At 39.0% G+C, this 25672-nt stretch overlaps 1 protein-coding gene across 2 annotated transcripts; it reads left to right on the top strand.

Annotated features, from left to right (window-relative positions):
- The first annotated feature begins 726 nt into the window (after positions 1-726).
- On the top strand, positions 727-22585 carry LOC133570227 (uncharacterized). 2 transcript variants are annotated; one of them, XM_061923029.2, is made up of 3 exons: positions 727-1156; positions 6968-7177; positions 20839-22585. In XM_061923029.2, the coding sequence occupies exons 1-3, from the start codon at positions 1033-1035 to the stop codon at positions 22041-22043; spliced, it is 1539 nt and encodes a 512-aa protein (XP_061779013.2). In that variant the 5' UTR covers positions 727-1032; the 3' UTR covers positions 22044-22585. The 2 variants fall into 2 exon arrangements, with proteins under 2 accessions (XP_061779013.2, XP_061779020.2); XM_061923036.2 differs by lacking the exon at positions 727-1156 and adding an exon at positions 18233-18384 and having other exon boundaries at positions 7048-7177.
- Positions 22586-25672: the final 3087 nt, after the last annotated feature.

Here is a 25672-nt window from a genome sequence, read left to right as displayed (position 1 = left end):
CCAACTTGTGAATGCTAGCCCCCCCCCCGTTTTACTTTTGTCTTTTTGAACAAAAAACAGCTACCATGACCACCCCCGAACTGTGAACCATCACTGCAGACACTTTTCACCTTTGATCACTAGAGACACTTTAACTGCTGCTGTGACCCAATGTCACCTCCATATTTATACTGTTGACTGTCAATCAGAATGTGCAATAATGTTATGTTACTTACTGTGCCTTGTATATACATTTTTATTTTTATTTTTATTTTAGCTAAGTACCGTGTGACTTGTTGAAGGGTGGACTAGCAAAGTAAGATTTTCATTGTACGGCATAACTGTGCATATGACAATAAACAATCTTGAATCTTGAATCATATCTCACTTTGCATGGAATAAGTTAATATCACCTCTTACTAAATGTTACATTCTTGTGTCATTTGCACATGGATCATTTCTGCAGTTGAATATTAATTTCTCTGCAGAAATTACTTTTTGTAAAATGAATGACTTTAGATTTCCCAACAGATAATCTTAAACCACAAGCTCTTCCCCATTCTTGTACTTAACTTTTTAAATCTTCTTTTCTTTATGATTTGTATTTCTACCTCTCGTCCACATCACTCCATCTTTAGCAAACAGTGCCACCTACAGAATGGGGAAATGAGGCGGATGTCCTCATATCTCTGGGGTGTTGCAGTTTCTCTCGCGAGATCTGACAACACTGCGTGGGATGGACTGGGAACCAAACAGGACGAGGAAAAGGCAAGATGGCGTTTTGCGGAGAAAGACGTTGTTGTGTTTATAACAGTTCTGTGTTCTTAATCGGTGCGTACATGTAGACATATATGTTGTTGAACCGAGTAAACATTTTTCATCTTTGTTTGGGTGCGGATACATCAGTCTAAGAGCACTTTGCTGTTTTTCGGGCTAGCTCAGCTTGCTAGTTAGCTTAGCTTGTTAGCTGCTAACAAAGAGAGGCGGAAGTGATCAAAACACATCGCTAAGCAGAGATCAAGTGTGAGTGTAAAGTGTTGTGATTGTGTGAAAATGTGCGAAAGAACGATAGCAGAGTACAAAGAGGAACTTTCTCGAACAAAAGAGGAGAAGGAGCGACAACGTCAACTACTGGACGCTGTTTTCAAGAAACCCCAAGTTGTGTTACACAGAACAGGTTTGTTTACTTCTTACTCTCACATGCTTACTAACTTTACATTGCATTATTAACACTATCGTTAAAAAGATGCTATATTGTTGTTAATGAAAACGAGACAGTTTTAGACAAACAATATTTATGAGAGTTTGTAACAATGTGTATCAACATGTTTAGACAAAAGTCACCAAATATATTTCACATTGTAATCAACATACTTCATCGTTTCATGGCTGATTTCACTTCCTAATTCTGACCTGCATGTTAAAAATAAACCAAACAAACCTTTAACAAAGCCAAACTTATGCGTTCTTCAACTCTGCTCCCTTGGACCGGAGCGCTATGTTCGAGAGCGACTTTTGTCCTTGTCCTTTCCGATGATATATTGAGTTTGAGTTTATTTCATACTTGCCAACCTTGAGACCTCCGATTTCGGGAGGTGGGGGGCGGGGGGCGTGGTTAATATATATATATATATATATATATATATATATATATATATATATAAGAAATACTTGACTTTCAGTGAATTCTAGCTATATATATATATATATATTATTTGTATTATATATATATATATATATATAAATAAATAAATAAAATAAATACTTGAATTTCAGTGTTCATTTATTTACACATATACACACACATAACACTCATCTACTCATTGTTGAGTTAAGGGTTGAATTGGCCATCCTTGTTCTATTCGCTGTCACTATTTCAGAACACACACATTATACAAATATACATTATAAAATCAATAAGAAAACGGGAGCTCTAATTTGGGAGTCTGAATTAGGATGAGAAGTTCCTATATAAACATTGGGCACTCACGTCGCCTTTTTGTATTGATTACTGCAGCTGTGCACTGGATTCATTCACAAATACAAACTACAACTCACAAACACTTAAAAGTTAGGCTCCACCATCATAATGTGTACTTAAACTTATAAAGATCACATGGATATTATTCAGTGAGTTGATTCACCAAAACTAACCAGTTATACAGGAGGAAAAAGCACACAGGACGTTTCAATTGTTCACAGACTGGTCGCTGTCATCAGAATGACAATACACTTCCGGTCTGCAGGTGATTGCATTCAATTGGGAAGAAACGCCCTACTGCCTCCTACTGACCAATGTCAATACTGATAAATGTGTAATGACAGCTCCAAAAACGAATTCAAACCACAAAATAAAATAAATAAATCAACACAAAAATGTGACACATTATGGGTGGGTCACATATGCATGTACAGTAGATGGCAGTATTGTCCTGTTTAAAAGTGTCACAACATTGCTGTTTACGCAATGTTGTGAACAGGCTGTCAACAAGTCACTCAGGTCCGCATGGAGCTGGAGGGGGCGTGGCCTCCAGCTCCGCCTGAATTTCGGGAGATTTTCGGGAGAAAATTTGTCCCGGGAGGTTTTCGGGAGAGGCGCTGAATTTCGGGAGTCTCCCGGAAAATCCGGGAGGGTTGGCAAGTATGGTTTACGGCAATGTTGTGAACAGGCTGTCAACACGTCACTCAGGTCCGCATGGAGCTGGAGGGGGCGTGGCCTCCAGCTCCGCCTGAATTTCGGGAGATTTTCGGGAGAAAATTTGTCCCGGGAGGTTTTCGGGAGAGGCGCTGAATTTCGGGAGTCTCCCGGGAAATCTGGGAGGGTTGGCAAGTATGGTTTATTTCGAACATGCAAGCATACACATGATACATCACAATTTCCAGTTTCTCTTTTCAACATGTTCGAAAAGGAGTAGGAAGAAGCAGAGCTTATTTAATCCTACCCCTTTTCTTTACATAACAGTTGCTAAAACTTTTTGTTCACTTCCTGTTCACAATTTATTCACAATATACTCTATAAGTAATCACAATACAAATAAATAAATAAATAATAATAATAATTTAATAATAATAATTGGTGAAGTAAGTCATATTTCAAATGATGAGATAAGTAAGATTATTTTGAGAATGAATGAATGGATGGATGAAATAAATTGAGAATGTTTGTCATGGTTCTTGTTCTTTGTACTTTATGAACACTTTAAGTTTGAAGAGTTTCTTGAAGTGGATCATATTAGTACATTGTTTGATTGCTTTGCTTAATCCATTCCATAATTTAATTCCACATACTGATATACTGAAGGTCTTAAGTGTTGTACGTGCATACAAATGTTTTAAATGACATTTTTCTAATATATGTTGCACTAATATATTGCACTTTTCCGCACTTCCTGATTACCGCTCGAGGAACTCTGAAGTAGGGCTGGGCGATATGGCTTTTTATTAAAATCTCGATATTTTTAGGCCATGTCACGATACACGATATGTATCTCAATATTTTGCCTTAGCCTTGAATGAACACTTGATGCATATAATCACACCAGTATGATGATTTAATGTGTCTACATTAAAACATTCTTGTTCATACTTCATTAATATATGCTCATTTTAAACGTTCATGCAGAGAGGGAAATCACAACTAAGTCAATTTACCAAAACTGTATTTATTAAACAGTTATTAAGCAGTGGCACAAACATACATGTAATTTCCAAAACAGAAAGTGCAAGATTGTCAGAGAAATTTTAGAACAAGCTATTAGTGCACTTTTGTGCATGATGTCACTAAGATGACATATCAAAACAACACTAAATCAAAGTGCACTTTTTGTTCAGAACGCCACTACTTAGACTACTTAGATCCACAAGGGAACTTGTTCAACACAGTAGCTCAGTTACAATGATGGAAAGTGTAAGGATGGAAAGGACAATGCAGGTATAAATAGACTAATATAGCGATAAAAAAATCTAACATATATACGAATATATACATAATGTGTACAGAATAATATATATACAGATATATTATATTATGTCTATAACATATATACAATATATACCAATGACCATGTACAATATTACAGTATATACAGTATATGTGACAGCAGCAGCATTAAATAGAGCAGGGGTGCTCACACTTTTTCTGCAGGCGAGCTACTTTTCAATTGATCAAGTCGTGGGGATCTACCTCATTCATTTATATAATTTATATTTACTTATTTATGAAATATATTTTTTTGTTAACAAGTTAAAGGTGTTTAATGATAATGCAAGCATGTTTAACACATATAGTTAATATTGTTAATACATTAAAGGTGTTTAATGATAATACAAGTATGTTTAATACATATAGTTAATATTGTTAACAAGTTAAAGGTGTTTAAAGATAATGCAAGCATGTTTAACACATATAGTTAATATTGTTAACAAGTTAAAGGTGGTTAAAAATAATACAAGCATGTTTAACACAAATAGTTAATATTGTTAACAACTTAAATGTGGTTAAAGATAATACAAGCATGTTTAACACATATAGTTAATATTGTTAACAACTTAAAGGTGGTTAAAGATAATACAAGCATGTTTAACACATATAGATTCCTTTCTTTCATAAAGACAAGAATATAAGTTGGTGTATTACCTGATTGTGATGACTTGCATTGATTGGAATCAGACAGTGGTGATGATAACGTCCGCATTTTCGAATGGAGGAGAAAAAAAGTCCTCCTTTCTGTCCAATACCACATGAAAGTGGTTGGTTTTTGGCATCTTATTTGTCCAGCTTCCGTACTCCTTTGTATACACTTTACAAGAAATACATTGTCGGCAAACTCCGTAGCTTGCTAGCTTGTGCACGCCAGCTTTCTGAGACTCTTATTTTGGTAGCGCAGGCAGGATGAAGCAGAGCTTTTATTGTGCAACTGTGCAGTCGGTCTTTGGAGTTTTGACAACAGGTACGGCGCCAGAGTCTGTTGAAATAAAGTGTTTCTCGCCTTCCAGTCGGTAATTTTAATGAGCTGGCAGCAGCCAGCGTCATCTCAGAAGACCCTCGGGTGCCGTGAATGTTAATCAAGTGACGAAAGTGACGTCATAGTGAAGATTTATGATCGCTCATTTTTAGGACTATTTTTTTAATGCCTGGCTGGTGATCGACTGACACACCCTCCGAGATCGACAGGTAGATCGCGATCGACGTAATGAGCACCCCTGAAATAGAGAGTAGATCCAGCAGGAAATAGAAAATAGACAATATACACATTATAAACAAAGAGAAGTAGCTAACATGTCATGTGTCAGGTAATAGGCAGATGTCATCTATTGCTGTATGGCGAGTGATTATACAGCTGGATGGAGTGTGGAATGAAGGAGTTCTTGAATCGCACAGTGCGGGAAGGAAGTTGAAGGAGCCTGTTGGAGTATGAGCTCCGCTGTCCCTTAATTGTCAGGTGGAGTGGGTGGGCAGGATTGTCCATGATGGCGAGCAGTTTGTCCAGTGTCCTCCTGTTCCTCACTGACACAAACGCCTCTAAGTCAGTGCCAATAGTTTGGCCGGCTCCGGATCAGTTTATCAATCCGGTTTGAGTCCCTTTTGCCGGTGCTGCTCCCCCAACCAACCACTGCAAAGAACAGGGTACTGGCCACAACAGACTGATACAATATCCCCAACAGCTTGCTGCACACATTAAAGGACCTAAGCTTCCTCAGGAAAAAGAGTCTGCTCATGCCCTTCTTGTAAACAGCTTTGCAGTTGTCATTCCAGTCCAGTCTGCTGTTCAAGTGGACTCCCAGGTACTTGTACTGCTCCACTACTGCCACCTCCCGGCCCAGGATCTTGATGGGTTCCACCGGGGTCACTCTCTTCCTGAAGTCAATAGTTTAATAGTTTAGTGTAAGTACAATAGTACAAAACAAATAAAGTGCACTTTTGTGCATGATGTCACACAAGATATTTCAATAACTGTCAAAAAAAAATGAGCTGCATAATAGGAAATCAAATAGTGTATGTCCTTCGCTATGTAGTAGGTTACTGTGGACGTTATCTCCTTCTGTTGTTGATTATTTTTTTCATACGGTGTTGATCTGGAAATAGTTGCCTCAGCATTTTGTTGGTGTGGCACTGGCTGGAGATGTTGTCATGCAGAGTTTCAAGCACTCTTCATTCTCGAGCGGGTGACTTTTCAAATGATGCTACAAATTAGCAGTGCTGCTACTATTTGTAGCAACGCTTTTGCCGCATAATTGTTCAACATATTCCCGCTTGAAGCCAAACCACCGCCAGACGATGGACCCCGTGCTGTTTTTCATGGGAATTAATTATTCTTCCTTCATTTGTTACCAGATTCGCACCTTCTCTCTCTCGTATTACCACTCGCACCGCGAGCACCACAGCTAATGTTACCATGCCGTTACCTCTCTGCTCCGCGAGGGCGTGTAACGTTGCACGTGTGACAGTATGTGACGTATGTAAGAAGGTGCGCTTGTTTTAAGTCTCTGTGAGAAGCAGAGACAAGAACGAGTGAGAAACGCCTGCAGTGTAATGCCCGCAGCTAAAAGCAACTGTGTGAGAACGTACTGTATACTCGAATCTATATCGCACAGAGACAAACCCGCGATATATCGAGTATATTCGATATATCGCCCAGTCCTACTCTGAAGAAACCTTTATCCTTTTCGCAATTGGAAAGGATTCCTACAGCCGAAAACAACGTGGGCATATAACATGTTTCTTCGAGAAAAGGCTAAGTGGCTCTTGGTACCCATTGAAAACAGACACTGGCTTGACCACCACGCATATTTAGTGAGCCCGACGTGAGCCGGACGTCATTTTAGTGGCAAGGGCAAAAGTACAGTATTTCCCGTGTTTTATATGTTGTTTAGCGACACACTTTTAACACGACACACATGAAAACACAAATAATTCCATTGTGTTAACAGTTTCAGTCAAAAACTCTTTCTATTATCGATTGATTTTATTTACTTATTTACCCAACAGACGTCCAGCAGCCCCGCCGCTTTAAAGAGGAAGAAGAGGAGCCACAGCCCCCACATAATAAAGAGGAAGTGTGGATCACTCAGGAAGGAGAGTGTCTTGTAGGGCAGGAGGAGGCTGATCTCACCAAGTTTCCACTGACTGTTGTCTCTGTAAAGACTGAAGACCATGAAGACAAACCACCTGAGTCCTCACACCTTCATCACAATCCAAGTAAGCACAACATCCAGATATCAAAAAGTGGAAAATCCTGGACAGGTCTGTGTCAAATGATGCTAAAACACCTGCACAACTGTACATGGTTCAACTTCACCTACCAAAGGAGAGTTGTGTGGGTTAAGTGCCACCAATGGCAGAAGAAGATCCATATGAGATGTAGGGATGGGCAAAATGGCCTAAAATATATATTGTGATATTTATTACAGCGTCCTGCTATAACGTTATATATCACAATATATTATTTGGTATGTGAGTGATAGTAGAACTAAATTAAAACAAGTTACAAAGGCTCTACTTGTTCACATACTGTTGTGGTTACCTTCTGTTGTAACATGTTTCTATCTACACTTCCGTTAAAATGTAATAATCACTTATTCTTCTGGTGTTTGATACTTTAATAATAATAATAATAATGGATTAGATTTATATAGCGCTTTTCTAGGCACTCAAAGCGCTTCACAGAGAAGTGAACTTTACATTAGTTTTGGGTGATACTACACATTTAGGTATTGATCATTAATCAGTAGTTATGTGGCTGTATCGGTCATACCAGTGCTGACACTGATACTTCCCAATTTCAAGCTCATTGAATGATTACATTTTTTTTTCACAATTATAATCAGACAAAAACACAGGATAGCGATGTATAAATATAAGAAAAATATATATCAATGAAATATTTAAATAATTTGCTCGGAATTAAATCCTGAGGTGTTTGCCTTTAAAGTCTTCCTTCATCCAGGGACTTGTTTCCTGATTTTGTAAACAAGAACAAACACGACTAGATATTTTTTTATTATAAGAAATATTGATCCAACCATTTGTATAATTGACCTCCTACTGATATCGTACTTGTTATCGTTACTTTCAATATTTGTATCGATCCGCCCATCTTTTGTTTACATTCAAGACAAGGCTTTTTATTTGTACTATTTGTACACAAGGCAATTCAAAGTGCTTACAGAAAATTACTGGAAGACAACATTAAAAATAAAATAATCATCATTCATACATACAATAAAATGATCATGAAATAACTTGTAATTGAAACTCAAGTAAAAGAGTGAAGATAAAATACTTTTAGTTGTCATGTGCACAATTAAATAAAAATGTTTTAGCCTGGATTTGAACATTGCCAGCGTTTCACATCTTTAAAGGGGAACATTATCACCAGACCTATGTAAGCGTCAATATATACCTTGATGTTGCAGAAAAAATACCTTTTTTTTTTTTAACCGATTTCCGAACTCTAAATGGGTGAATTTTGGCGAATTAAACGCCTTTCTATTATTCGCTCTCGGAGCGATGACGTCACAACGTGACGTCACATCGGGAAGCAATCCGCCATTTTCTCAAACACATTACAAACACCAAATCAAATCAGCTCTGTTATTTTCCGTTTTTTCGACTGTTTTCCGTACCTTGGAGACATCATGCCTCGTTGGTGTGTTGTCGGAGGGTGTAACAACACGAACAGGGACGGATTCAAGTTGCACCAGTGGCCCAAAAATGCGAAAGTGGCAAGAAATTGGACGAAATTTGTTCAAAATACGAGGGTGTGGGGAAAGCCGACGAAAATGGTCAGTCGTTTGTTCCGCACACTTTACAGACGAAAGCTATGCTACGACAGAGATGGCAAGAATGTGTGGATATCCTGCGACACTCAAAGCAGATGCATTTCCAATGATAAAGTCAAAGAAATCTGCCGCCAGACCCCCATTGAATCTGCCGGAGTGTGTGAGCTATTCAGGGACACAGGACCTCGGTAGCACGGCAAGCAATGGCGGCAGTTTGTTCCCGCAGACGAGCGAGCTAAACCCTCTGGATGTCTTGGCTCACACTGCTTCTACCGTCCCTTATGCCACCGAAGATGATCAAGAGAAGAATATCGACCCTAGCTTCCCTGGCCTGCTGATATCAACTCCAAAACTGGACAGATCAGCTTTCAGGAAAAGAGAGCGGATGAGGGTATGTCTACAGAATATATTAATTGATGAAAACTTTATTCATTACTCGCGGTTTTACGTAAAATATTATACATAAACTGTGTTTACCAATAATTTAGCTTAAAAACATTACAACACTTAAAAACAAACACATACCAATCGTTGGTTAGAAGGCGATCGCCAAATTCGTCCTCGTTTTCTCCCGTGTCGCTGGCTGTCGTGTCGTTTTCGTCGGTTTCGCTTGCATACGGTTCAAACCGATGTGGCTCAATAGCTTCAGTTTCTTCTTCAATTTCGCTTAAGCCGCTGAAATCCGAGTCTGAATCCAAGCTAATGTCGCTACCTTGCTGTTCTATCCGCCATGTTTGTTTGTATTGGCATCACTATGTGATGTCACAGGAAAATGGACGGGTGTATATAACGATGGTTAAAATCAGGCACTTTGAAGCTTTTTTTAGGGATATTGCGTGATGGGTAAAATTTTGAAAAAAACTTCGAAAAATAAAATCAGCCACTGGGAACTGATTTTTAATGGTTTTAACCTTTCTGAAATTGTGATAATGTTCCCCTTTAAGAATATTCCAATTTTAGGAGCATAAAACTGAAATGCAGTCTCGCCATGTTTGGCCCTGACTCTGGGTACCGGCTGGAGACCACTCCCTGAGGTTCTTCAGAACTGGAGATGGTTCACATGGTTCTAACATGTCAGAGATGTACTTTGGCACAAGACCATGAAAAGACTAGTACACAAGCAGAGCGTTTTTTTAAGTCTAGATGGCCGCCGTGAGCAACGTGAGCTGAGACCGTCTCTACATAAGTCCCAGTATGAAATGTTATAAATGGCATAAACCCACCAGTGATACAAGATTTGAAGTCGTTTTCGCTGTATATATCCACCTCTCTGCAATTGGCATACTTGCCAACCCTCCCGAATTTTCCGGGAGACTCCCGAATTTCAGTGCCTCTCCCGAAAATCTCCTGGGACAACCATTCTCCCGAATTTCTCCCGATTTCCAGCCGGACAACAAGGCAGGCCCCCTCCAGGTCAATGCGGACCTGAGTGAGGACAGCCAATGAGTAGAGGAGTGTTATGTGTGTGTATATGTGTAAATAAATGAACACTGAAAATCAAGTATTTATTTTATATATATATATATATATATATGTATGTATATGTATATATATATATATGTATATATATATATATATATATATATATATATATATATATATATATATATATATATATAGCTAGAATTCACTAAAAGTCAAGTATGTATTTTATTTATATATATGTCCCTGGTTCAATCCCCACCTAGTACCAACCTCGTCATGTCCGTTGTGTCCTGAGCAAGACACTTCACCCTTGCTCCTGATGGGTGCTGGTTAGCGCCTTGCATGGCAGCTCCCTCCATCAGTGTGTGAATGTGTGTGTGAATGGGTAAATGTGGAAGTAGTGTCAAAGCGCTTTGAGTACCTTGAAGGTAGAAAAGCGCTATACAAGTACAACCCATTTATTATTTATTTATATATAAGAAATACTTGAATTTCAGTGAATTCTAGCTATAAATATACTCCTCCCCCTTAACCCCGGCTCCACCCACCTCAACCAAATGTTGATGAACCTTCCTATTTTGAAGAAATAAGTGACATGTTGCAAGAACAACAAGGGGAAATTATTACTGTGGGGGACTTTTAATGTTGCCTTGGATAAAGTTCTGGACCGAAAAGGGAATTCTTCAATGGATTACCATCCTCAATCTTTACAAATGATTCAAAATGTTATGGATGCATTTGATTTAATTGATATCTGGAGATTCAAAAATCCTAGGTTAGTACGGTATACATGGAGAAGACAAAACCAGGCAAGTCATATTGACTATTTTTTTATTTAATTTTCATTGCTAAACAACGTGACTGCAATATCAGTCGATGATAAATTACGTTCTGATCATAATTGTATAGGATTAACTATTGCAATTGAAGATAATACATGTGGGCCCGGATATTGGAAGTTTAATCAAATGCTTCTACAGGATGATGAATTTATTGAAAAAACAAAGCAATTTATTACTGACTTTTTTTTAAATAATGTAGGATCAACAAATCCCCAAATAGTCTGGGAAGCCTTCAAATGTTGTTTTAGGGGATATGCCATTGCATACTCTTCATGGAAAAAAACAACAACCTAAAATGGCAGAACAGGAGTTAAAGAAAGAAATTGAGGATTTACAAAGAAACATTGAGAGTAATGATAATCTAACTAGTGAGCAAATGAATTCCTTTACAGCCAAACAAGAGGAGTTAGCAGACTTTGTTGAAAAACAGTTTATGAAAAGTTATGACTGCAACAGAGCAATCTGGATGAAAAAAGGTGAGAAGTGTTCAAAATTATTTTTAAATATTCAAACAAAAACATCTTTCTAAAAAGAACATTTCCAAGCTTATTAAAACAAATGGAAAGGTATTGGATACACACACCACATTGTTGAAATAAATAGAAAATTACTTTAAAAATATTTTTTTAAATCCGGTTATTCCTCCTGAAACTACAACATTTTTTTCAGAAAAGTATGGAAGACAATTGAATTCAGAAGAAAGCCATTCATGTGAAGGCCTCATTAGAGAGGAAGAACTTGTGGAAGCTGTTAAGTCTTTTCATCCAGGGAAAACCCCAGGATTAGAGGGAATACCTATTGAGGTTTATCAAGTATTTTATGAAGAAGTTAAGAAACCATTGCTTTCTAGTTTTAATTACTCATATAAAACAGTTTTTTTGTCTAACACTCAAACAGAAGGTCTTATTTCTTTATTATTGAAACAGGAAATAAATGGTCAGTATAAAGACCGAGTTTATCCAAAAAATTGGAGACCAATAACACTTCAGTGTTACGATGCTAGATCCTAAAAAAATGTTTGGCTACACGATTTAAGTTTGTTTTGTCAAATATTATTCACCAAGATCAATCAGGTTTCCTACAAGGAAGAAACATAGGAAACAATATTAGACAGTTATTAGAAATTATAGAAAATTATGATATGGAAAATCAAAGAGGATACATTTTTGTAGCCGACCTGGAGAAGGCATTTGACAAAATTAGCTTAGATTTTATTTGTAAAAGCTTAGTTTTTTTCACACTGGATCAAGACGCTATACAAAAAACTAACTGTAGAATTATCAATAATGGATACATCTCTGGGACAATACCTCTATTAAGAGGTCTAAAACAAGGGTGCCCTTTGTCTCCATACTTATTTATTATTGCTATGGAAATATTGGCGATTAAAGTTAGATTGAATAAAAATATTGAAGGGCTCAATAATAATAATATTGAAAGTAAAATAACAATGTATGCAGACGATACAAGCTTCTTTATCAGCCTCAATCCTCATTGTTTACGGAACCTTCTTAATCTTTTGGACATATTTTCACAGCAATCTGGGTTTAAGCTTAATTATAATAAATGTAAAATGCTAAGGATCGGAAATCTAAAGAGAACGTCCTTTCGAAGGGAATGCAAAGTGCCTGTTTTGTGGACAGATGGACCAGTTAACATACTTGGTGTTGTTGTCCCTGAAAATCTGGAAGATCTAGGCTCAGTAAATTACGATAATCGACTAAGAAAGCTTGATATCCATCCATCCATCCATCTTCTTCTGCTTATCCGAGGTCGGGTCGCGGGGGCAGCAGCTTAAGCAGGGAAGCCCAGACTTCCCTCTCCCCAGCCACTTCGTCCAGCTCCTCCCGGGAGATCCCGAGGCGTTCCCAGGCCAGCCGGGAGAGATAGTCTTCCCAGCGTGTCCTGGGTCTTCCCCGTGGCCTCCTACCGGTCGGACGTTCCCGAAACACCTTTCTAGGGAGGCGTTCGGGTGGCATCCTGACCAGATGCCCGAACCACCTCATCTGGCTCCTCTCGATGTGGAGGAGCAGCGGCTTTACTTTGAGCTCCCCCCGAATGACAGAGCTTCTCACCCTATCTCTAAGGGAGAGCCCCGCCACTCGGCAGAGGAAACTCATTTCGGCCTCTTGTACCCGTGATCTTGTCCTTTCGGTCATGACCCAAAGCTCATGACCATAGGTGAGGATGGGAACGTAGATCGACCGGTAAATCGAGAGCTTTGCCTTCCGGCTCAGCTCCTTCTTCACCACAACGGATCGATACAGCGTCCGCATTACTGAAGATGCCGCACCGATCCGCCTGTCGATCTCACGATCCACTCTTCCCCCACTCGTGAACAAGACTCCGAGGTACTTGAACTCCTCCACTTGGGGCAAGATCTCCTCCCCAACCCGGAGATGGCACTCCACCTTTTTCCGGGAGAGAACCATGGACTCGGACTTGGAGGTGCTGATTCCCATCCCAGTCGCTTCACACTCGGCTGCGAACCGATCCAGCGAGAGCTGAAGATCTTGGCCAGAGGAAGCCATCAGGACCACATCATCTGCAAATAGCAGAGACCTAATCCTGCAGCCACCAAACCAGATCCCCTCAACGCCCTGACTGCGTCTAGAAATTCTGTCCATAAAGGTTATGAACAGAATCGGTGACAAAGGGCAGCCTTGGCGGAGTCCAACCCTCACTGGAAACGTGTCCGACTTACTGCCGGCAATGCGGACCAAGCTCTGGCACTGATTATACAGGGAGCGAACTGCCACAATAAGACAGTCCGTTACCCCATACTCTCTGAGCACTCCCCACAGGACTTCCCGGGGTACACGGTCGAATGCCTTCTCCAAGTCCACAAAGCACATGTAGACTGGTTGGGCAAACTCCCATGCACCCTCAAGGACCCTGCCGAGAGTATAGAGCTGGTCCACAGTTCCACGACCAGGACGAAAACCACACTGTTCCTCCTGAATCCGAGGTTCGACTATCCGGCGTAGCCTCCTCTCCAGTACACCTGAATAGACCTTACCGGGAAGGCTGAGGAGTGTGATCCCACGATAGTTGGAACACACCCTCCGGTTCCCCTTCTTAAAGAGAGGAACCACCACCCCGGTCTGCCAATCCAGAGGTACCGCCCCCGATGTCCACGCGATGTTGCAGAGTCTTGTCAACCAAGACAGCCCCACAACATCCAGAGCCTTAAGGAACTCCGGGCGGATCTCATCCACCCCCGGGGCCTTGCCACCGAGGAGCTTTTTAACAACCTCGGCAACCTCAGTCCCAGAAATAGGAGAGCCCACCACAGATTCCCCAGGCCCTGCTTCCTCATAGGAAGACGTGCTGGTAGGATTGAGGAGGTCTTCGAAGTATTCCCTCCACCGATCCACAACATCCGCAGTCGAGGTTAGCAGAGCACCATCCCCACCATACACGGTGTTGACACTGCACTGCTTCCCCTTCCTGAGGCGGCGGATGGTGGTCCAGAATTGCTTCGAAGCCGTCCGGAAGTCTTTTTCCATGGCCTCCCCGAACTCCTCCCATGTCCGAGTTTTTGCCTCCGCGACCGCTGAAGCCGCGACCGCTGAAGCCGCACACCGCTTGAAAGCTTGATAAAATTATGCAATTATGGAAAGGGAAGTCCTTAACCTTGTATGGTAACATATCTATTGTCAATTCGTTAATTATTCCTCAATTTATTTATTTGTCTTTGTCATTACCAGCTCCATCACAAAACTTTTTAAAGATTTATGAGCAGAGGGTCTTTGATTTTGTCTGGGACGGCAAACCAGAAAAGATGAAAATAAAGGTTTTGTGCAATGAATATGAATATGGGGGCCTGGAACTTCTAAACCTTGAAGCTATGTGTCTGTCTTTAAAAGCATCAATTGTTCCAAAGATGTGTCTAAACACTGAGTGGTATACAAGTGGACAAAAAACATGTACTGTATCAAAAGAAATGGTACCCTTTTTTACAAGTGATCCCCTCCCATTTTCCTTATGTAGAGAGTCTGCTGGGAAACATGGCGGGGTTCATAAAGGAAACATGCCACTCATTGAGAGTGTTTTCAATTTTATGTGCCAGAAAAAAGAGATGACATTTTGCAGCAGATAATGTGGATGAACTCTAATATTGTAATAGATGGAAAGCCTTTCTTTTGGAAAAATATGTTATCAATGAGAATGGTAAAATTATGAAGTATGATGAATTTAGAACTATGTATAGTGATGCTTGTTCAAGCTTTTCATTTAATCAACGAACTGGAGTAATTGGGAAAAGATGGAAACAAATAATTAACTACGGAACTACTAAATTATTACCGTATTTTCCGCACTATAAGGCGCACCGGATTATTAGCCGCACCTTCTATGAATTACATATTTCATAATTTTGTCCACCAATAAGCCGCCCCGGACTAAAAGCCGCGCCTACGCTGCGCTAAAGTGAATGTCAAAAAAACGCTGCGCTAAAGTGAATGTCAAAAAAACAGTCAGATAGTTCAGTCAAACTTTAATAATATATTGAAAACCAGCGTTCTAACAACTCTGTCCCAAAATGTACGCAAATGTGCAATCACAAACATAGTAAAATTCAAAATGGTGTAGAACAATAGCAACATAATGTTGCTTTAACGTTAATGTCACAACACACAAAATAAACATAGCGCTCACCTTCTGAAGTTATTCTTCATTCGTAAATCCTTCGAATTCTTCGTCTTCGGTGTCCGAATTGAAAAGTTGGGCGAATACGGGATCCAAAATGGCCGGTTCCGTCTCGTAGAAGTCATCGGGAGTCAGTGTCGCTGTTGTTCTGTGAATCCTGCCTTCCGGAAAGCTCGGACCACAGTTGTGACCGAAATATCTGCCCAAGCATTTACGATCCACTGGCAGATGTTGGCGTATGTCGTCCGAGGCTGTCTGCCCGTCTTAGTGAAGGTGTGTTCGCCTTCGGAGCTGTGTGAAAAAAGCCACCCGGCCTCTTCGCGTAAACTTCCCTTAACCACTCGCTCATCTTTTCTTCATCCATCCATCCATCCCTTCGAGTTAGCTTTTATGATGACGCCGGCTGGAAAGGTCTCTTTTGGCAAGGTCTTCCTTTTGAATATCACCATGAGTGGAAGTTAGCATGGCAAGCTAGAACCACAGTGAAGGATGACTTCATTCCCTGTGGTGCGAATATTCACCGTACGTGCTCCCGTTCCACAGTGCGGTTCACAGGAATATCAGTTGCTGTGAAATACGGTAGTAATCCGTGTGCGGATGGAGAGATTGCGTCTTTTTATGAACCGGATCGCTTATTAGGAGCCATTTTGTGGTCTTTACAGATGTAAACAGGAAATGAAACGTACGGTGATATCCGCGCGTTTTTTCTTCTTCTTCCGGGGGCGGGTGAAGCGCTTCCTTTTCTATGGGGGCGGGTGAAGCGCTTCCTGTTCTATGGGGGCGGGTGCTTTCCTTGGCGGTTGCTTGCGTAGAAGAAGAAGCGCTTCCTGTTCTACCGGGAAAAAAGATGGCGGCTGTTTACCGAAGTTGCGAGACCGAAACTTTATGAAAATGAATCGTAATAAAGCGCACCGGGTTATTAGGCGCACTGTCAGCTTTTGAGAAAAATTGTGGTTTTTAGGTGCGCCTTATAGTGCGGAAAATACGGTAGTTTGTAAACCTCTAATAAGATATTCTAGTTGGCAAAAAGCAACTAAAATAAAGAGAAAAATACATGATTTTTATTTAATAAAGAAATCTTTGAAGGCTTCCCCATATAAAACATATGGAAAATGGGAGGACTTTTTTGACTGTCCGTTGCCGTGGAATGCCATATTCAATTTAATTTACAAAATTACTGTTGATGTGCAAAATTGTTATTTTCAAATTAAAATTATTTATAATTTCTTACCCACTGGGAAAAATGTTAAAACTATGGAATGTGACAGAGTCGGATGATTGGCGATTTTGTTGTCAGGAGTCTGAATCCACCCTGCATTTGTTTTGGTATTGTCATATTGTGTCTTCATTTTGGGTGGAAGTTGAAAACATGTGTTTAAGGATTGGGTTGTTTATGAAGCTTGATGTGGTTTCTGTTATTTTAGGAGAGTTCATTAACAGTCATGATTTAGTAAATTTAATTATAGTACTCGGTAAAAGATTTCTTTTTAAGGCCAAAAACAGAGATCCACTTAGTATTACTTTCTTTAAAACATTTATTCAGTATTTTTTTTTACTTTAGAAAGTTATATGGTTGAAACGGATAATGATGCCAAAAAACATTAAAAAAAAGATGGAAAGTCCTCAAATGCTTATTTTGAAAATTGTATTTTGTTTATAGATTATATGCAATCTGTTGTGTTCCCTAATTTTGAATGTGCATAAATTAAGGTGTGTGTTGCTGAGCCTGACCTGGACATAATCTGGACTGTATATAAATGCTTATTTTGAAAATGTAATTTTGTTTACAGATTATGTGCAATCTGTTGTTGAGTTCCTTAATTTTGAGTGTACATAAATGAAGGTGTTTGTTGCTGAGCCCGACCTGGACATAATCTGGACTGGACCTGGTTTTAAGAACCCTTTTAAACAATCTAATTTCATTGACAACCTGGTCTGGTGAAGATAAGGTCCTTAAAAAAAATAATAAAACAAAATAAGATAAATAAATTAAAAACATTTTCTTGAATAAAAAAAGAAAGTAAAACAATATAAACACAGTTACATAGAAACTAGTAATTAATGAAAATTAGTAAAATAAACTGTTAAAGGTTAGTACTATTAGTGGATCAGCAGCACGCACAATCATGTGTGCTTACGAACTATATGTATCCCTTGCAGATTGTATTGATGTATATTGTAGGAACCAGAATATTAATAACAGAAAGAAAAAACCCTTTTGTGTGAATGAGTGTAAATGGGGGAGGGAGTTTTTTTTGGGTTGGTGCATTAATTGTAAGTGTATCTTGTGTTTTTTATGTTGATTTAATAAAAAAAAAAAAGTATATTCTCTGAGCAACAGGAAGCCAATGCAGTGACCTAAGCACTGGACTAATATGGTCGCATTTCCTGGTTCTAGTCAGGACTCGAGCCGCAGCATTTTGGATGTACTGCAGATGTTTTACAGCTCATTAAGAGTGAGAAAGCCATTACAGTAGTCTAACCTGCTGCAGACAAAGGTATGGATTAGTCTTTCTAAGTCTGATGTAGACTCTGATTTTGGTAATGTTTTTCAGGTGGTTGAAGGCTGCTGATGTCGACTCAATGTGGCGGTTAAAGTTCAAGAGCTCTAGTTTGCTGTTAGCATATCCTCCTACGTCAGGGGTCTGCAACCCATGGCTCTTCTGCCTCCGTGATGTGGCCCCATCAGATTTTTTTCAACTCCAGAGTGAGAAAAGTTTGCATTTTTAAAAAGAGTTCTATAATTTAAGACTATCTGTGAGGCCGTGAACGCACACAGGCTGAGATCTGAGGCGCAAGAAGGCAAGTAAAAAAAGACTGGAAGCCTGTGTGTTCGGTTCAGCTTCTCGAGTTGGGTAAGCTAACCATGAATATTTGCCCAAAAAAAGAAAAGGAGAAGAGTTTAATTTTACATGGACAGATTGCTTCTCCTGTAAAATAAAAAAAAAGGTGAAAACTTTTAAAAGATTATAAGCTGTGTTACAATTTGCGGCTCTATACTATTTTTCTTTATGGAAGTGGCGGCAAAATGTCTCTTTTGAGAGAAAAGTTTGCAGACTCGGTCCTACAGTGTGTTAGGAATTAACTATACACTGCAAAAAAATCACAAAATGCTATGTCACATGAATCATTCTTGATAGTAATAAAAAAAATTATAATGTAAAAAAAACATGGCGTTTATGGCTTTTTAATATCAATTTAAAACCCGAAGCAGTTTAGCCAATGAAGATTGAGTCGAATAAACAAGCTTTGTTCTTCTCCAACAACACCATGTGGATCAGTGCCAGTTTGAAAACAAAAATAAACTGGAGTGATACCTCTCACCTCTAATACACAATCTTTGTGCCTGACTGACAACTCTGCGTGTCGTCACTTTACAGCCTGCGTTCAATTCAGTGAGATGGCAAAACATGTCAGCTAGTGTTGATGTTATTGGAACACTGACGGAGTTAGCAGTTAATTAAAGGACGAGTGACCATCCCAGTAAACAAACTGAAGACGTTATAAACAAGTTGTGGCAACATTCCCTTTTACTGTTAATATCTGGTTACTTTCTGTTGTAACATGTTTCTATCTACACCTCTGTTCAAATGTAATAATCACGTATTCTTCTGTTGTTTGATACTTTATGTTAGTTTTGGTGATCCTACGCATTTGGGTATGGATTCATTACCAAGTACAAACCCGGTTTCCATATGAGTTGGGAAATTGTGTTAGATGCAAATACAAACGGAATACAATGATTTGCAAATCATTTTCAACCCATATTCAGTTGAATATGCTACAAAGACAACATATTTGATGTTCAAACTGATGAACATTTTTTTTTTTGCAAATAATCCTTAACTTTAGAATTTGATGCCAGCAACACGTGACAAAGAAGTTGGGAAAGGTGGCAATAAATACTGATAAAGTTGAGGAATGCTCATCAAACACTTATTTAGAACATCCCACAGGTGAACAGGCAAATTGGGAACATGTGGGTGCCATGATTGGGTATAAAAGTAGATTCCATGAAATGTGTGAGCAAATTGTTGAACAGTTTAAGAAAAACCTTTCTCAACCAGCTATTGCAAGGAATTTAGGGATTTCACCATCTACGGTCCGTAATATCATCAAAGGGTTCAGAGAATCTGGAGAAATCACTGCACGTAAGCAGCTAAGCCCGTGACCTTCGATCCCTCAGGCTGTACTGCATCAACAAGCGACATCAGTGTGTAAAGAACATCAACACATGGGCTCAGGAACACTTCAGAAACCCACTTTCAGTAACTACAGTTGGTCACTAAATCTGTAAGTGCAAGTTAAAACTCTCCTATGCAAGGCAAAAACCGTTTATCAACAACACCCAGAAACGCCGTCAGCTTCGTTGGGCCTGAGCTCATCTAAGATGGACTGATACAAAGTGGAAAAGTGTTCTGTGGTCTGATGAGTCCACATTTCAAATTGTTTTTGGAAACTGTGGACAACGTCGTGTCCTCTGGACCAAAGAGGTAAAGAACCATCCGGCGCCAAGTTGAAAAGCCAGCATCTGTGATGGTAGGGGGGTGTATTAGTGACCAAGACATGGGTAACTTACACATCTGTGAAGGCGCCATTAATGCTGAAAGGTACATACAGGTTTTAGAGCAACATATGTTGCCATCCAAGCAACGTTACCATGGATGCCCCTGCTTATTTCAGCAAGACAATGCCAAGCCACGTGTTACATCAACGTGGCTTCATAGTAAAAGAGTGCGGGTACTAGACTGGCCTGCCTGTAGTCCAGACCTGTCTCCCATTGAAAATGTGTGGCGTATTATGAAGTCTAAAATACCACAACGGAGACCTCCGGACTGTTGAACAATTTAAGCTGTACATCAAGCAAGAATGGGAAACTCATATGGAAACGGGGTTTGTATATTCTATATTAAATAATAAATCGCAAAAAAAATTGTAGGCCACATCGCCCATCCCTAGTAAAAAGTTTCTGGCCCCGGCTTGTTTTTCTTTTTCGGTGAATAATGTTGTAAAAAGCAGTGTGTTTGTGCGTCACTGAGATTTCAAGAAGGTTCATACAATAACTTGTTTTTCTTAAGTACATGTTAACGTACTGAATGCATTGTATGACTGAGCAGAGCTGGATGTTTCTAAAACATGTTTGTCTTCTCGTTTCCTGCAGACAACTGGGAAGAACATCAACAGGAGTGGAGCTTCGGGATGGTGAAGGAGGAGCCAGAGCCCTCCCACATTAAGGCGGAAGACGAGGGGCCACAGACCCTGCAAATTAAAAAGGAAGAGGAGGAACTACTGACCCCCTGTTTTAAGGTGGAAGAGGAGTTCACATTGAACCTCCATTTTAAAGAGGAAGAGGATGACCCACTGACACCCCACTTTAAAGAGGAAGAGGAGGAACACAGCATCAGTCAGGAGGGAGAGCATCTTGAATGTTTGGAGGAGTTCCCAGTGATTGGTGTGATTGTGAAGAGTGAAGATGATGAGGTCAAAGGTGAAAGTGAGGAGAAGAGCGAGGCAGAGCCTCCAAGCAGCAGCTCAACTCAACACATGACAACAGAAGCTGATGGAGACCACTGTGGAGGATCACAAGCAGACAAGATCTTAGCTCCACTATCAGATAGTGACGACACAACGTCTCACTCTCCTGACACTGATGATGAAGACTCTAAAGATGATAAGACATGTCACACTGACAACACACGCTTCACATGTTCTCACTGTGACAAAACTTTTAGTTACCGTGGTAATCTGAAAGTACACCTGAGAATACACACTGGAGAAAACCCATTTTCTTGTTCAATCTGCGGTAAAAGATTTGGACAAAAAAAAATGTTGAATTTACACATGAAAACACACACTGCAGAAAAACCTTTTTCATGTTCAGTATGTGGTAAAGGTTTTGTACAAAGAAGTGATCTGAAAGTACACATGAGAATTCACACCGGAGAAAAACCGTTTTCCTGCTCAGAATGTAATGCATGTTTTAAACAAAGTGGTAATTTGATAGTACACATGAGAAAACACACGGGAGAAAAACCTTTTTCATGTTCAGAATGTGGTAAGGGTTTTATAGAAGGTGGTACGTTGAAAACACACATGCTAAAACACACGGGAGAAAAACCTTTTTCATGTTCAGAGTGTGGTAAAGGTTTTACAAAAAGTAGTGAGTTGGGAGTACATGTGAGAACACACACTGGAGACAAACCATTCATGTGCTCAATTTGTAGTAAAAGATTCACCCAGAAGACAAATTTGGTAAGACACACACGAATACACACTGGAGAAAAACCATTCATGTGCTCAATTTGTAGTAAAAGATTCACACAGAAGGCAAATTTGATCGTGCACACAAAAAATACACACTGGTGAAAAACTTTTTACTGTTCAGTATGTGGTAAAGGTTTTACACAAAGGCACTGTTTTAATGTACCGGTACACATGAGAAATCTGCAAAGACTCCTCCCACCCCCACCAAGGACTGTTTTCACTGCTGGACTCTAGAAAGAGGTTCCGCAGCCTCCGAAGCAGAACCTCCAGGTTCTGTAACAGCTTCTTCCCTCAGGCCGTAAGACTCTTAAACGCATCATAATTAAATTATCCCCTCAACTCCCCACAAAATGGATTAACTCGCTGGAATAAAAAAGACAATATAACATATATCCATAAACGTGGACGCATGTGAAAAAGTGCAATATATGTATCTGTACACTAATCTATTTATTTATTTATATATATTATATATATTTATTTTATATATATTATATATATTATTTATATTTATTTATTTATTTATATATGCACCTTATTGCTTTTTTATCCTGCACTACCATGAGCTTATTAATGAAATTTCGTTCTTATCTGTGCTGTAAAGTTCAAATTTGAATGACAATAAAAAGGAAGTCTAAGTCTAACATGATTCTTAGATGTTTTAGTACCAACCTCGTCATGTCCGTTGTGTCCTGAGAAAGACACTTCACCCTTGCTCCTGATGGGTGCTGGTTAGCGCCTTGCATGGCAGCTCCCTCCATCAGTGTGTGAATGTGTGTGTGAATGGGTAAATGTGGAAGTAGTGTCAAAGCGCTTTGAGTACCTTGACGGTAGAAAAGCGCTATACAAGTACAACCCATTTATCATTTATTTATTTAAGTAGGCTACGTCCATGAATACACGTCCTTGTGCATATAAAACGACAAAAACTGGTTTCTTTGAAAAGTTGTAGACCGAAGCAACAGATAATCTTGTTTACCTTTTTTTTTTTTTATTCTGAGGAAAAAAACGCCGCCTCTTGCAGTCATGTATTGTACTAATTGAAACATCAATGTCGATTAATTGTCCATACAGTGTAACGTGTGACAATGTTGTGTGTGTAACACAATCTTGTTAATATGCTTCTGACATTTACATTTTAGATATTTTAGATTTGTGTTTTTTTCTATCAAATACAGTACATGCATTATTAATATACAACATTGTTCATTTTTAAATAAAAGTACACAGTTTGACTGAAAAGGTGAGAATAAACAGTACAAAACATGTGTTACAATAAAGTTTTTATGTGTACATATATATTCTTAATTCACTTTTATACTTATTCATAATACTGTTTTTATAAGTTTTGGAAATAATCAAGTGTTATATATTTTCATTTCTAATTATAAACTCCTTTATATGATATAAATATTGTCATGATGTTTTGTTTAGTTAAAGGCTCCCTTAGTTCTGTTTCAGCACCCCTGGGTTTGTGTTTTCAAGGTTGCCATGAGTGCTAATTATTTTCACCTGCCTCTGATTAGTGTTTGGGACGCTCACCTGCTCCTGAGCACTAATCAGAGAGCTATTTATTCTTGCTTTTGCCACACTCAGTCTGGCTGTCTTGTTTGCGCTATGCAACAAGTTACGTTGGTATACTTTTTGATTCTGGTTCTATGCTTAGCTTTCCCGTGCAAGCGGCAAGCTTTTCTTGTGTTTGTTTGCATTTTGTTGCATTTTTGTATTATGGACTGATTTATAGAAAATAAATACAATTCCTACCTGAACACTGCCTCCGGAGTTCCGTCTGCATCTTGGGGAAACGATCCATGCATTAACATGCGACTCACCGTAACAGTATGTGTATATATATATATATACAGTTGTGCTCATAAGTTTACATACCCTGGGAGAATTTATGATTTCTTGGCCATTCTTCAGAGAATATTAATGATAACACAAAAATCTTTCTTCCACTCATGCTTAATGGTTGTATGAAGCTATTTATTGGCAAACAACTGTGTTTACTCTTTTTAAATCAAAATGACAAAAAAAAGTACCCAAATGACCCTGATCAAAAGTTTACATACCCCAGTGACTTTGACCTGATAACATGCACAAAAGTTGACACAAACAGGTTTGAATGGCTAATCAAGGTTCCAATCCTCACCTGTGACATGTTTGTTTGTAATTAATGTGTGTGTGTATAAAAGGTCAGTGAGTTTCTGGGCTTCTGACAGACCATTGCATCTTTCATCCAGTGCTGCACAGATGTTTCTGGATTCTGAGTCATGGGGAAGGCAAAAGAATTGTCAAAGGATGTGCAAGAAAAGGTAATTGAACTGCATAAAACAGGAAAGGGGTATAAAAAGATATCCAAGGAATTGAGAATGCCAATCAGCAGTGTTCAAATGCTGATTAAGAAGTGGAAAATGAGGGATTCAGGTCGACCAGCAAAGATTTCAGCCACAACTGCCAGGAAAATTGTTCGAGATGCAAAGAAAAAGCCACAAATAACTTCAGCTGAAATACAGGACTCTCTGAAAAATTGTGGTGTGGCTCTTTCAAGATGCACAATAAGGAGGCACCTGAAGAAAAATGGGCTGCATGGTCGAGTCGCCAGAAGAAAGAAATTTCTGCGCAAATGTCACAAAGTATCCTGCTTTCATAACGCCAAACAGCACAGAGACAAGCCTCAAAACTTCTGGAACAAATTAATTTGGAGTGATGGCTTTCTTCTGGCGACTCGACCATGCAGCCCATTTTTCTTCAAGTGCCTTTAAGGGATTCTAAAAAAGGAAAACAAAAATTGTCACGTGTATTTTTATTTTAATTCACAAATGTAGATTATTAGAAACAAAAATATCCGTCATAACCTTCCACAAATAAATGTACCTTCTTCTCTCATCTATATATTGCATAAAGGTCTGGGGACAAACATATAAAACAATATTCACAATACAAAGGAGAGTAGTAAAGATAATTAATAGAATAGATTATCAAGACCCAACCAATGATTTATAAAATCACACATTTTATAAATAAATGATTTTGTATAAGCACAATCGCTCAAATTATGTATACAGTAAATAATATGCTTCTAAAAGTGATTTTAGATGTGAACTAGTAATATAAACCGAGAGGGATTGATGTGTACTTTAAAAGCAAAAGTATGAACAATCAATCAAAGTTGACTTATATAGCCCTTAATCACAAATGTCTCAAAGGGCTGCACAAGCCACAACAACATCCTCGGCTCAGATCCCACATCAGGGCAAGGACAAAACTCAACCCAATGGGAACAAGGTGAAACCCTGGAAGGGACCGCAGATGTGAGGACCCCCCCTGGGTGACCGGTGCAATGGATGCCGAGTGGAAACAGTCAAGTCAATAATGTGAGAGTCCTGTCTAGTGGGGCCGAATATAAAACAAATATGTATATCAAATAAAGGAATTAATCTATGGACTAATTTACAATTAAAGATGAAAATATGTAACACTTCATTATTTAAAAAAAACAACTATAAAACACTATTATGAATAAGTATAAAAGTGAATTGAGTATGAAATGTTTATTGTATGTAACATGTGTTGTACTGTTTTCTCTAACCTTTTTACACAAATTGGTCAGTTAATTTAAATAAAAGTACACAATGTTGTATATTAATGTATGTACTTGACTGAAATAAGCACTAAAGTATATCATCTATAAATGCTAGAGGCCTATTAAGATACAATGATGTCACACA

The sequence above is a fragment of the Nerophis lumbriciformis genome, linkage group LG01, assembly GCF_033978685.3.
Source record: "Nerophis lumbriciformis linkage group LG01, RoL_Nlum_v2.1, whole genome shotgun sequence".
NCBI classification, from domain to species: Eukaryota; Metazoa; Chordata; class Actinopteri; order Syngnathiformes; family Syngnathidae; genus Nerophis; species Nerophis lumbriciformis.
Note: the sequence above shows the minus strand (reverse complement) of the source record. Positions and strands in the feature narration are given on the sequence as shown.

Coding starts and splice junctions, on each gene's coding strand:
- LOC133570227 (XM_061923029.2), top strand. CDS start 1,033: ATGTGCGAAAGAACGATAGCAGAGTACAAAGAGGAACTTTCTCGAACA. Junction 1,157..6,967: donor AGTTGTGTTACACAGAACAG/GTTTGTTTACTT, acceptor TTTACCCAACAG/ACGTCCAGCAGCCCCGCCGC. Junction 7,178..20,838: donor ACACCTTCATCACAATCCAA/GTAAGCACAACA, acceptor CGTTTCCTGCAG/ACAACTGGGAAGAACATCAA.